Source organism: Hemiscyllium ocellatum, chromosome 36 (genome assembly GCF_020745735.1).
Source record: "Hemiscyllium ocellatum isolate sHemOce1 chromosome 36, sHemOce1.pat.X.cur, whole genome shotgun sequence".
Taxonomy (NCBI): domain Eukaryota; kingdom Metazoa; phylum Chordata; class Chondrichthyes; order Orectolobiformes; family Hemiscylliidae; genus Hemiscyllium; species Hemiscyllium ocellatum.
Genome location: NC_083436.1, coordinates 36,097,225 through 36,110,198, shown reverse-complemented (window position 1 = coordinate 36,110,198; position 12,974 = coordinate 36,097,225). Strand labels below are relative to the sequence as shown.

The 12,974-nt window shown below is 38.8% G+C and overlaps 1 protein-coding gene across 2 annotated transcripts in view; it reads left to right on the top strand.

Annotated features, from left to right (window-relative positions):
• The window catches only part of gstcd (glutathione S-transferase, C-terminal domain containing), a 142,313-nt gene extending 134,869 nt beyond the window's left edge, over positions 1-7,444 (top strand). The window contains exon 13 of one of the 2 annotated variants that reach the window (XR_009647068.1): positions 6,165-6,183. Coding sequence is in view for 1 of the 2 variants with exons in the window: in XM_060851361.1 (XP_060707344.1) it covers positions 6,165-6,325 (161 nt within the window). In the remaining variant the exon portion in view is untranslated. Of the gene's footprint in view, positions 1-6,164 lie in introns of both variants that reach the window. The other variant, XM_060851361.1, reaches the window with a different exon arrangement.
• The last annotated feature ends 5,530 nt before the right edge of the window (positions 7,445-12,974 follow it).

Below are 12,974 nucleotides of genomic sequence, written 5' to 3'. Positions count from 1 at the left end.
GGGAAGGAAATCTGCTGTCCTTACATTGTCTGGCTATCATATGTCTCGAGTCCCAAGTCATGTGGTTTACTTGTAAATACCCTCTGAAACAGCATAGCAGACCATCGAGTCCAAGAGCAACTAGGAATGCACAACAAATGAAGGCCTTGCTAGCAATGCAACATATCAATTAAAGAATGGCAGAAACCATGTGGCTTGTTCAAAGTAAAGTTTAATTGTGGTGAATATAGATCAAACAAAGACCTAATGAATGCTGAAACTAGGGACTGTTTAGTGAGGCCACAAGTTGGTAATGGTATGATTACTGAGTCTGGAACACTTGTCCATTTTATCGATCAGTAGCAGCTAAGCTTTGATATAGCTTCCTCTTTTCCTTCTTTCCACCCATCCCCTCTCAATGTGTCAATTTCTCTCTGTTTCACCCTAAAGTATTTTTTGAACTTTAATTATGAATGGTGCTGTATGAATCATCAATTAGCTGGAAATGGTGGCTCAATAGCATCTCCATCCTACAGGCCCTGACTAATATGTTCCAGCAAAAGTACTGAAGACTAACAGTGCCTCTAACCAAGCTGTTCCAGGCCAGCTAAAATGCTGGATCTATTAACAATGTGGAAATTTTCCAGCAATACTTGAAACTTTACAATATTAAGCTTGTTTGATTGGTATCTATGTATCGTCTTCAATGTTCCCTCCCTTCACCACCAATGTCAGCAGTGAGGACCTCCATCCTTGACCATTGCTGTACAACCATTAATAATGCCTGCTACTCAATACTCCATTCACATTTTGGAAAATCAGATCCCAATGCTGTCTTCCTTCTCCTGGCTTACAGACAGAAATTGAAACGTGAGGACCCAGTACAGAAAGTAGTGCAGTGTTGGTCTGAGGCAATGGAAGGGCTTCCACAGGACTGCTTAGAGTCAGTGGTCTAGTCCACATTCAAGAACTCAGTGGTCAATCTATGCCACTACCATTACACACTTCATTAGTAAGTGTGTAGAAGACTGCGTGCCGAAGGAGTTAATCTGAATGTTCTAGCGGAAACTGTGGATGAACCAGAGGATTGAATTGAATTGAATTAGGTTTAATGTCACATATTCTCACATGAGTACAGTGAAAAGTTTACAAGTCACCATTTATGGCACCATCTTACTTACAAAGGTACCTGAGTACAGAATATTACTAAGCAGAAAATAAGGAAGACAAAGAGTTAAACATTACAGTCCTTCTTACTGAAAGTAGAAAAACAAAGAAACACTGTTAACAGTTCAACAACATGGTCCATAAATACCTAGCCATGCTGGGCTCGCACTGCTCACAAGGGCTGAACCACTCCCACTTCGGGTGTGACTTTGTTTCCCCCCACCCCCCACCAACTGCCCCAGTTTGCTTTCGATGCCTTGCAGTCCACTTCCACTTTTGCCCTCATCACTCCCTACTGCAGTCCAGGTCTGAGGCATTCAAGTTGGACAACTCTGATCCATACAGGAAATCCAGGTTTGTAAGGCCATCAGAGGCATCAAGACGCAATACCCAACTAAGCTTGAGACCCAGGCTAACCACAAGGACATCCGTTGCTTATGGCAAGGCTTACACAACGTAACGGTCTACAAAGCAAAGTTGAACAGGATCGTGGGCAACAGTACATCCCGTCCTAATGAGCTCAATGTATTCTACACATGCTTTGAACAGAAAGTCAGTGAAACGATGTTACCTATCCCATCAGCCTTGGATGCACCTTTACCCATGGTCACCACTGCAGATGTTAGACTGGCCTTCTTAAGAGTGAACCCACTGAAAGCAACTGGCCCAGATGGAGTCCCCAGCCATGCACTCAGATTCTGCGCAGACCAGCTGGTGGGAGTATTCGCAGACATCTATAACCTCTCCTTACTACAATCTGAAGTTCCCATCTGCTTCAAGAAGATCACCCAATGACAAAAATAAATCATGCAGTGTGCCCAATGACTACTGCCTAGTGACTCTGACCTCCATAATTATGAAGTGCTTCAAGAGGTTAGTCATGGCTCACATCAATTCCAGCCTACCAAATTACCTTGATCTTTTGCAGTTCACCTACTGGCACAACAGCTCCACAGCAAGCACCATCTCTCTACATCAGTCTCTTATGTATTGACAACAGTTCCACCTTCAACACTATAATTCCAAACAAACTCATTTCTAAACTCTAAGCTGTAGGATTCATCGACCACCTGCACTCCCCCAACCCCCATAACTGCATCTTCTACTTCCTGACCCATAGACTGCAGTTAATAAGAATAGGCAACAACACCACCTCCACGATAATCCTCAACAGTGGTGCCCCACAAGGCTGTGTATGCAGCCCCCTACTATACTCCTTATACACTCATGACTTTGTGGCCAAATTCTGCCCCAACTTCATTTACAAGTTCGCTGACAACATCGCTGTTGTAGGTCATATCTCGAACAATGATGAGACAGAAGACAGGAAAGAGTTAAGTGCTTAGTAGCATGGTGTAAAGACCACAATCTCTGCACCAACGTCAGCAAAATGGAGAAGCTGGTCATTGACATCAGGAAGTGGACTGGAGGGCATGTCCCTGTCTGCATCAATGGAGCTGAAGTGGAGATGGTCACCAATAATGATCACCAATCTGTCCTGGTCCACCCATGTCGATGCAATGCTCATGAAAGGACAACATCTCTGCTTCAAAAACAAAGGCAGAAATATTAACTTTGATTTCTCTCCACAGATGCCAGACCTGCTGAGCTTTTCCAGTAATTTTTGTTTTTGTTTCTGGTTTTCATTTAACATCTCTACTTCCTCAGGAGACTAAGGAAATTTAGTGTTCCTCAAAACCTCTTACCAGATGTACCAAAGAAAGTGCTGTATTTGGATGCATGGTGGTGGTATGTCAATTGCTCTTCACAAGGCCACAAGAAACTACAGAGAGTTGTGACACAACCCAGTCCTTCGCACAAACCAATCTTCCATTGATACTTCTTGCTGCCTCAGGAAAGTAACCAATATCATCAAAGACCCTTCCCACCTCAGTTATATTTTCTTCCACCCTCCACCATTGGATGGAAGATATAAAAGTTTGAATACGTGTACAAACAGATTTGAGAACAGCATCTTCCCCGCTGTTATCAGACTTTTGAACTGACCTCTCTCTGCACCTTTTCACTGACTGTAACACTGTATTCTGCACTCTGTTCTGCTACCTTGATGCATTTTGTATAGTACAATCTTCCTGTATAGCACATAAAACAGCACTTTTCACTGTATCTTAGTACATGTGATAACAACAAATCAAACTCAAGTGGACTCTTTCTGTATAATATGATTGTATAATTCTTTATGACTGTAATCCTGTTCTATTCAGTGAACTCACCGTGAGCGATATGTGTAATTTCCAATGCACGCTTGGTTCATATTAGGGTCAAAGTGAGTTCTAGAATGCAGTGAAAGCAAGAAGTTATTAGCTCGAGTGATTTTCAAGTCACATGGGAGAACTGTTTCAATAAACATAATAAGTAGTTGTCAATTTCAGAAAGTTAATTACCATCAGGTTGGTGCTTATAATGTCAAGTAATAATTAGCGGTATCTTTTTACTACTTAGATAATTAAATATACAAAAGCTAGATTACTGCAAGATTAATATACAGGTAGTTTAGCTATGCACCCGAAACACCCCATCTGATAGCAGGTGTGTGCTGGCAGTGGTTTCACAGATGCGTTTAATTTGATAAGTGGTTAGCATGTTAAATCATTTAAACGATGTGCACTGCATGTAATTTAACACCGAATTCCACTAGTTATTCATTAGATAAACTTGTACAAAGAAAATTTAACAGACAATTAGCATTTGCCAAATGGAAAAGAATCCTCCTTGTAATTATATAAGAGACTTGTTTCAAAAATGCCAATGCAAAAGATTAATATTGCTTATTGAATGGTTGGATCTCAACTAGTTCCAGTTTAATGAAATTTTCCCTCATGATTTGATGTACAGCACTTTGTAAAATGTTCTTTGATTTAAAAACAAGAGAAAGTTGGTGGACGTTTTCTGTACATTTATCGGTCCCATCCATTTACTCAGCTGGGTTCAGAAAACCCCAAACACAATTCAAAACTGTTTGGTCAATGTTTCTTGGCAATTTGCCAAGGTTTATTTGAGAAGTTCCAAATCCACATCTCTATTACCTGGAAGGAAAAAGGCAGCAAATGCATAGGAACACCACCCTGCCACTTCACCTCCAAACCACACACTGCCCTGGCTTGAAATTATATCACCATTCCTTTAGTGTTGCTGGGTCAAAAACTAAAACTCACTCTTTGAAAGTCCTGTGAGTGTACCTACATCACGTGAACTGCCACAGTTCAAAATGATGACTGACCACCATGATTTATGGCTGAGTAATTAATGCTGCCCTAGCTGGAAATACTCATGTCAATAAAAGAATTTTAAAAAGTGACTTCACCACTAGCACCAGAAACAGATTATCCAGTCACTTATCTCAATGCTATTTCAAGGATTTTGCTTTATTGAATATTGGTTGTGGTGAGTGCTTACAATAGTGGTGGCCATACTTAAGAAAAATAATTGATTTTGAAGCATTGGAACATCACAACAAATGCAATATACTAGTGACTACGTTTTTTTAATAGTACCTAATGTTTGAACTATTGAAGTTGATATTAGTGGACTAAGATCTTGGTAAATCTTAAGATGCCATTTCTTAAGAGATCTTAAGATATTTTCCTACATGATTTACATTTAATCTGCAATGAGTTTGTTGGAAAAAATGCATTGAAGGAAAATCTAAGAATTGTTTTGAACTTAACGACTGTTTTTGTAAGACTCTCAGTCAGATTTGCAATCCACACTAAAGGGTGTTAATATAATAGATAGTGTTACCTGGAGAGCTGACAAGGTAGTGAATGTTCTTTGAAGTAAGATTAAGGAGATGTTACTACACAGTTAAATACTACACAGATCTTCATTGTGTGCTGTACTGACCTGTGAGTTACTGATGCTGAGTGCAAAGCAAAAGTGATCAAGTAAAATGGCAGCAGCATTGCTATTCTAAAGGACAACAGTGAACCAGCTGAGTCTTTACAGCATTCGGAAAACTTCATTGTTACTTTCTGGCATGTGTAAGAGTCCCTTGCTCGATAATAAGAAAACACTTCATCCCACAAACTTAAAATGTATTTTGTGCATACATAAAGCTCTCAATGGTTGTGACAGCCCTATCACTCTCATGACAATATGACTTAAATGTAGCACGGAACAAACTCCAAATGTCAAAAGTTCTTGTTAGCTCTAAAAAAAATTCACAAATGTTTAAACCATTGTGAACAATAATGAGAGCACTCAGTTGACATCCATCATCCAAAGTGGTTTGATGTTGGTCTTGAACTCTTGCAGGAGAAAAATAGTGCATAAGTAGCTTGTTTTATTGCTAAACTGCGTGGGCATTGAAAAGGAAAACTTTTCCCATGTTCCACATTACAGTCTATTTATAGATCTAACATTTCAATATCCAGTTGTATTCTCTGAAAGTACGGCTCAAATTTATATCCTAAACTTTAAATAAACCTTATATTCACTCCTGGTGTTACTTAAATGCAGCACAAAGATACAAAATAATAAACTTTTCAATCCTTTGCTGCAACTCTATTGTTTATAATTCATTCTAATGATGTGGGTGTCATGTATTTATTACACATGCCCAGTTGTCCTGGCTAGATACAACTACACAGTTTGTTAAAACAAGGGATACAAGGTTATAGCCTCTGAAAAATGGCATTGGAAAGGTGGGTGGCTGCTTTCGACCAGCGCAGACTTGATGGACCTAAGGACCTTTTATTGAACTGTAGACCTCTATGACTATGACTTTAGAAGTCAATTAAGGGCCATCTGCAGTGACCTGGCATTGTAGGCCCAGGCAAGGTAAGAGATAGCAGATTTCCTTTTCTGAAAGAACTTAGTGAATCATTTGTGTCTCTAAAACAAACCAACAGCTTCATTGTCACTTTCTAGCATGTGTAAAGAATGTCAGCTTAATAAAATTACACTTTATCCTTTTAACATAAAATAATAAAGCTTAGGCTTTTTTGGGCATGCTAATATTTAGTTGATAATCATGTATAAATTCAATTTCTTTTCAGGGAAGAAGTGCATGGGCCTGGTAGATCTGGATCGAGCTTGCTCAGCAGAGGAGTCTGGATACATGGCTTATGTATCGTCAATGGAGCCAACCAGTTGTTCACCGAAAAACAATCTGATAGTGGGGAGTTTGTCAGGTCGTCATCTCAATTCAATTGCATAATGTCACAAACCCAGCGATCAAAGCACTAAGACAAGAGAGCCACGTTGTTACACTGTGACCTGCTTGTCAGAGGACAGCTTCTCTCAATTATCTTGCTCAGAAGTACGCTGGGGCTTTGTGTAGTCAATATCCTGCACAGCATCTCTAATTCAATGTCTTCTTCTGCCCAATGACTTCTGCTCAATGGAATGAGGTCCTCACACTTATCTTGAATGACATATCGGGAAAGTTAATTTCCCAGCAAATACTGCAAACCTCCTCCAGTTGTATAGTTTAACCCATTTTAGCAAATGGCATCTATGCATGTTCTTCACATACTTAAAAATCCCACTTTGTTTAATTATGCTTTACAAAGATGAAAGTCACTGAAGCATCATGTATACTTGAGCTGACCAAGAAAGGAACCATTAAATATTTTTATCCCTTTGCTTCATGTCACACAGCAAATCCACTTGGACTGCAAAATTCATGCTGTTCAGCTGTGTTTTAAATGGAACCAGAAAGTATGACCTCTTGTACCATGGAAAATGCCTTACACAAAATCACTGCTGATGCTATGTTGTGGTTTCTTCTTCAGACTTCTATTTCCTTGACAAACTGCATCTTTGATAATTGCCGATAATTCAATAATATTTTCTTTAAATTATCTCAGGATTTCATCTTCTGCAGTGAACACAATATACAGCAAAAGGCTCAAAAATATTACAGGGCTCATGTTTGCAGGTGCAGCAGTGAATTTATTTATTTTAAAGCAAAAATTTAATATCACAAATCTTTATACAACTAATGTTTTTCAACCATTCATCTGTTTTGATACCTGCGAGACCACTGCTCATATTGCTCCTTCCTCAAACAACAGGACTTACAGTGAGGTGTTCAAGACTTGCCTTGTATAAGTAAGCAATAACTACCTTGCCCATATGATTTTGAAGATTGGTTGTCTTGTGCTTTAAAACTGCGGGTAAAGTTTAACTCTTCCTGTGTATTTCAGTCTTCTCTGTAAATTTCAGTAATTGTCTTGGTTTATTTTGAATTTCTCATGTGCTGGGATAACCTTTTACCCTATTTCTTGTATAGTTATTTTCTTGTCACAGTGTTAATTTTTTTATGGCAAAATAGTTTCTGGATGCAGTTATTTTAATTGATATATTTTTTAGAACAAACAAGCAGATGTAACAATATTGTTCAAGTGATCAGTGTTCAATGATATTCTTGTAATCAGATGTTTCCAGAATTTTCTGACATTGGAAATAATAGTAATATAATTAAAAGTTAACTGTTCAAGCATGGTTCATAATCTGAATGTTTAATATGATTATGTAATTTATTTACAATTAAGAAAAAACACGCATCAATCACCAGCTTCTTTGTTTCACCTTTATTTGTTGAATAATTCCCACCTAAAAGGTTTTAATAACTAAGTTAAACATATTAATTCAAGTCATTTGGAAAATGATAAACATCCGAAGGAAAAAAGTGCATTTTGTTAAAAAAATTGAGTACATCAAATCAATGATGGTAGTCAGATCAAGATTTATTATTGATATTTAAAATGAGCAGCTCACTCCATTATGTACTGTGTTACAGAAGAAAATCAAATTCCAAATGTGTCTTTCATATCAGTTGCACAATTTATTTATGACTGGTGTTTGATTTACATGTCATAGTTGAAGAGCCAAAATGTGGTTTCCAAAGTTGCTCAAAATCATTTGAGGATCCTAAAAACATCAGATACTGAGCACTGTTTCTTAATCTCTCTTTAAAATCATGGTTATACTAGTTACAAAGTGATACTGTGCCCCACATCGCAGCAGTGACAACGCTTCAGAGGTACTGTATTGTCTGTAAACTGCTTTGGAATTTCCTGTGCGATATAAATACAAGTCTTTCTTCCTCTCTCATTCAAAATGATATTGCCTCCTCCAGCAAGCGACAAATGGCATCTTTGTCATCATTAGCATTACAAAGCCAATAACTTACTTGAATTGAGACTAGGGTTGCTATAGAAACAGATAGTAAAAAGGCATACCAACCAATAGCAGGTTTTTCTTAGCTTTTAAATATTAATCTCATTCTTGAGAAACGTGCACAGCAAAGTTTTAAATAAATCATATAATCCTTACAGTGTGGAAGAAGGCCATTCAGCCCATCAAGACCACGACATCCCTCCACAGAACACCCCATCTGGACCCATGTCCCTACCCCATCCCTGTAACCCTTCATATCCCATGGTTAATCCACCTGGCCTTACATGTCCCTGAACACTATGGGTAATTTAGCACGGCCAATCCACCTAATCTGCACATCATTGGACTGTGGAAGGAAACGAGAACACCTGGAGGAAATCTGCAGAGACACTGGAAGAATGGGTAAACTCCACACAGACCTCATCCTATGAGGCAGCAGTGCTCACCACTGAATCATTGTGCCACCCTACAATGTTGTTGTGTCGTGGAATTTATAACTTGAAAGGCTGGTGAAAATTAATTCAATAGTAACTTTCAAAAGAGAGCTAGATAAATACTTGAACAAGAAATATTTGGAGAGCAATGGAGAAAGAGCAAGGGAGTGGGACTAATGATACAGGCTGAATGGGCCAAATGGCCACCTTCTGCGCTGTAAAAATCTATGAAGCTTAATTCTGCCTGAGTAGAATGGATTACAAAGTTACTTCCATCTATAGAGCTAAATTTATTTTCAAAAGACAGGAACACAAAGAAGCAGGATAAATTTTTCAACTTTTTTTTAAGCTCATTTTCTACTTGGCAGATGTAATAATTCCTAGTGTTAAACCAGCTGTTAAACCTTCATGTAAAACTACTTGTCTCGGAGGACTCTCCCTGCATTAATGTACATAGTATCATGGAGCAGCAGGAGCTGAAAATAATGTAACTCAACCAAAGTTTAATTGTTCACGCATTGCAACTTTGTTCACCTGAAGCAATGCTTGTAGCCAGTCAGTGTTCATATAACAGTGTGGACTTGTGACTCAAGTGTATTTACACTCAAAACAAGCAAAGAATAGCACAGGTCAAGTTAGTCAGTACAAGGTCAGTTCATTCCCAGGAGTACATCTTTTTCAGGTTTGCTCAAAGCAAAAATACCTTTATCCAATATCTCTGAACCCCCAATTGATAGTCTCAGTCTAGTCTCTGGGCTTGTGATTATTATACATTTGAAACAGCAGAAAAATCATTTGAGTCAGGCTTTCTTCCATCTCTTAAATGCAAAGGTATGTATGCATCAAAACCTTCAAGTTAATTAGCTTTCCTTATCTAATGTGCTTGAATATTTGTTCCCAACTATTAATTTATTTTTTGATTGAGGGCGTGCTTTATTCGTTGCTCCAAATCTCATCCAGATCATTCATTAAACATTTACTGCTTTTAACTTAACTATATGTGTACTTTGGAGCCATTTGGTGTTTCAGTGTTTTGATTAGTAATTATTACTAAAACTTTGACAAGCCATCTCTTCGATATGTAACTGCCTTGCACTGAATGGTCTAGGTACAGCTCATTCTTAATATAGATCAGTGTAAGCCTTCAAGTCCAATTAAAGAAGACATGAGGGGCAACATTTTACACAGATAATGCTTTGTGTACGGAATGAACTTGCAGAGGAAGTGGTGGTTGCAGATACAGTTCCATTGTTTACAAAATATTTGGATAAGTACATGAATAGGAAAGCTTTGGAAGGATATAGGCCAAACGCAGTCAGGTGAGACTAATTTAGCTTGGGATTGTGGCCACATGGACTTGGGTTGGACCAAAGTGTCTGTTCCATGTTGTGTGACTCTCAGCCTCTAGTTTATGTGGCAGCATATATTTCAAAGTATCATCCATTATCTTGGATCTTCTCAAGATACGATGATTATATAAGCTGAAGAGGTTTAGAATAAGCCAGGTTGATATAGTTTGTGTGTTTCAAGGGAACAAGCAAAATAGAGTTCAGATGATGTCAGAACTGGTAGATCGTGATTACAACTTACTTGCAAGGGATTGTTGATATTTACTGTTGTTTTAAGAAATTTAAAATGCTGGCATATAAGATAGAAGCAGTTTGAGACAACAATCTACCACAGCATGGATCGGTTGCACGACTGGGAACTTTAATTTGACTGCTAAAGGAAGATAGCATGCCTTGTACATTCCAATAATCGTGGCTGATCCCCGATTGCATCAAAGAAAAGTTGTCAGGTCTAAATGCAACCTTCACGTAAAGAGAGGTCTAGAAAAGGGAAGGGCTAAGTGGACCAGTTCATAAAGCAGGTTGTACAAGTGCAATTGAGTCCTAATTTTAAAATCATACATTCTGCCTTTATTTTTATATTACTGTTAGAAATTACTACAGTCACATTTATTGCCTGTGTAAACTATTTGATCTGTAATTTCACTCTTTGTCCTGCTGTTAGAAAGGGTGTAATTACAACATATCACATTCATATGTACAGCTTCCATTATAACTTTGGGCACTCGAATTTGTAATGGAAACGTTTGACAGGATGTGGTTAACAGTGCAGGTTGAACTATGGCCTTGGTGCAATGCTCAACACTTGATACAATATGTTACATTGAAATGTATTGACTATTATATTAGCAAGTTGAAAATGTTTTGCTGGTTAAAGCACAGCAGGTCAGGCAGCATCCAAGGAACAGGAAATTCGACGTTTCGGGCACCAGCCCTTCATCAGGAATGAGGAGAGGGTGCCAGGCAGGCTAAGATAAAAGGTAGGGAGGAGGGACTTGGGGGAGGGGCGATGGAGATGTGATAGGTGGAAGGAGGTCAAGGTGAGGGTGATAGGCCGGAGTGGGGTGGGGGCGGAGAGGTTAGGAAGAAGATTGCAGGTTAGGAGGGCGGTGCTGAGTTGAAGGAACCGACTGAGACAAGGTGGGGGGAGGGGAAATGAGGAAACTGGAGAAATCTGAGTTCATCCCTTGTGGTTGGAGGGTTCCCAGGCGGAAGATGAGGCGCTCTTCCTCCAGCCGTCGTGTTGTTATGTTTTGCCGGTGGAGGAGTCCAAGGACCTGCATGTCCTCGGTGGAATGGGAGGGAGAGTTAAAGTGTTGAGCCACGGGGTGGTTGGGTTGGTTGGTCCGGGCGTCCCTGAGGTGACCTGCCGTGTTACACACAGCAAGATCTCCAAAAGGTGTAACAAATGATTAATTAATCTTTTGGTCATAATTGGGAAGAAACATCTGCCAAATGTAGATACAGTCTACTTCTCTCCAATGGTGCCTGGCTACCCTTTGACTTCCTTGACAGTCAAGAGCTAACTACCTCTGCCTTAAAAATATTCAGTGATCCTGACTTCATTTCCACAAACTCAACATTTTGAGAGACAAGGTTTCTCCTCCTATCTATCTTAAATAGGAGATCTCTTACTTTCAAACTGTGTCCCCTCTTCCTTGACACTCTCACAAGATTAAACATCCTTTCAACATCCATCCTGTCAACTCCCTGCAGGATCTTGTATGTTTCAACTGTATTACCTCTCATTTCTAATAACCTCCATCAGTTACTGGACCACTCTGTCCACACTTTCCGCATGAGACAACTTCCTCAGGCCAGGAATCAGTTGAATGAATGTTCTTGGAAATGCTTCTAATTCAGTTGGGTTCTTTCTTAAGGAAGGAGACCAAAACTGTCCAGCAAAGTTCTACTGGCACTCCAACCCTGTGCACTGTACAACAGTAGTAAGACATTCCTAATTCAATATTCTAATCCCCTTGCAATAAATAACAACATTGCATGTACCTTCCTAATAGCTTTCTGTACCTCCATACTAACATTTGGCGACTTATGCACTGGATACCCAGATCTCTCTGTGCATCAGATTTTTGTAATCTTTCGATTTAAATAACATACATCTGACTTAAAGTAATACTACAAGACTGATCTTGTTATGCCATTTACTTTAAATCTTCTGTCACCCTTAGGAATAGCCATGGAACCACAACCTTTCATAAAATATGAATTGATCTCTCTTGACATGACATAGAGGTGGCCGATGTCATTTTTTTAGTTTTTAGGTAAAGAAGGATTATTGGGTGAATCGGTTCCATTTTAAAATCTTATATTTTGTGTTTATTTTCATATTTCCATCATCAGTTGCTGTGTCCATATAATGGAATTGTTTATGTAAATGTGGCATGACAGTGATGTTGCTTCGTTGTCTCTACTAACAAGAGTTTGTTATTACAATGTGAAAAGATCACCGAGCCAGTTGTGTTCTCAATGTAAATGTGGAAATTTACAGAGCTTAAAGCACAGAAGGAGACCATTTGTCTCACTCTGTGTCGGTACCTTGAAAAACCTATTTAGATGGTTCCACTGTCCTGCTCTTAGCCTTGAATATGCAAAAAAGCTGATGGCAAATGCAAGACATTTTTATTTTATTATAGATGCATTGTGTTCATTAGGCTGAATGAAGACCTGGTAATGAGCTAAATCTTGTCATTCAATGCTGAGGATTAGATGACACTCATAAACTGTTGGTGTCTCACCATCCGAGCTGTTGATTGAATTATAATCTTAACAACAGTCTCAGGTATCTATTATTCTATAGATATATCCCAGACATTTAGTATTTTGACAAAGATTCCTGAGCAGAAATATTAGAACTAATATGAGGTCATTTAGAAACAGT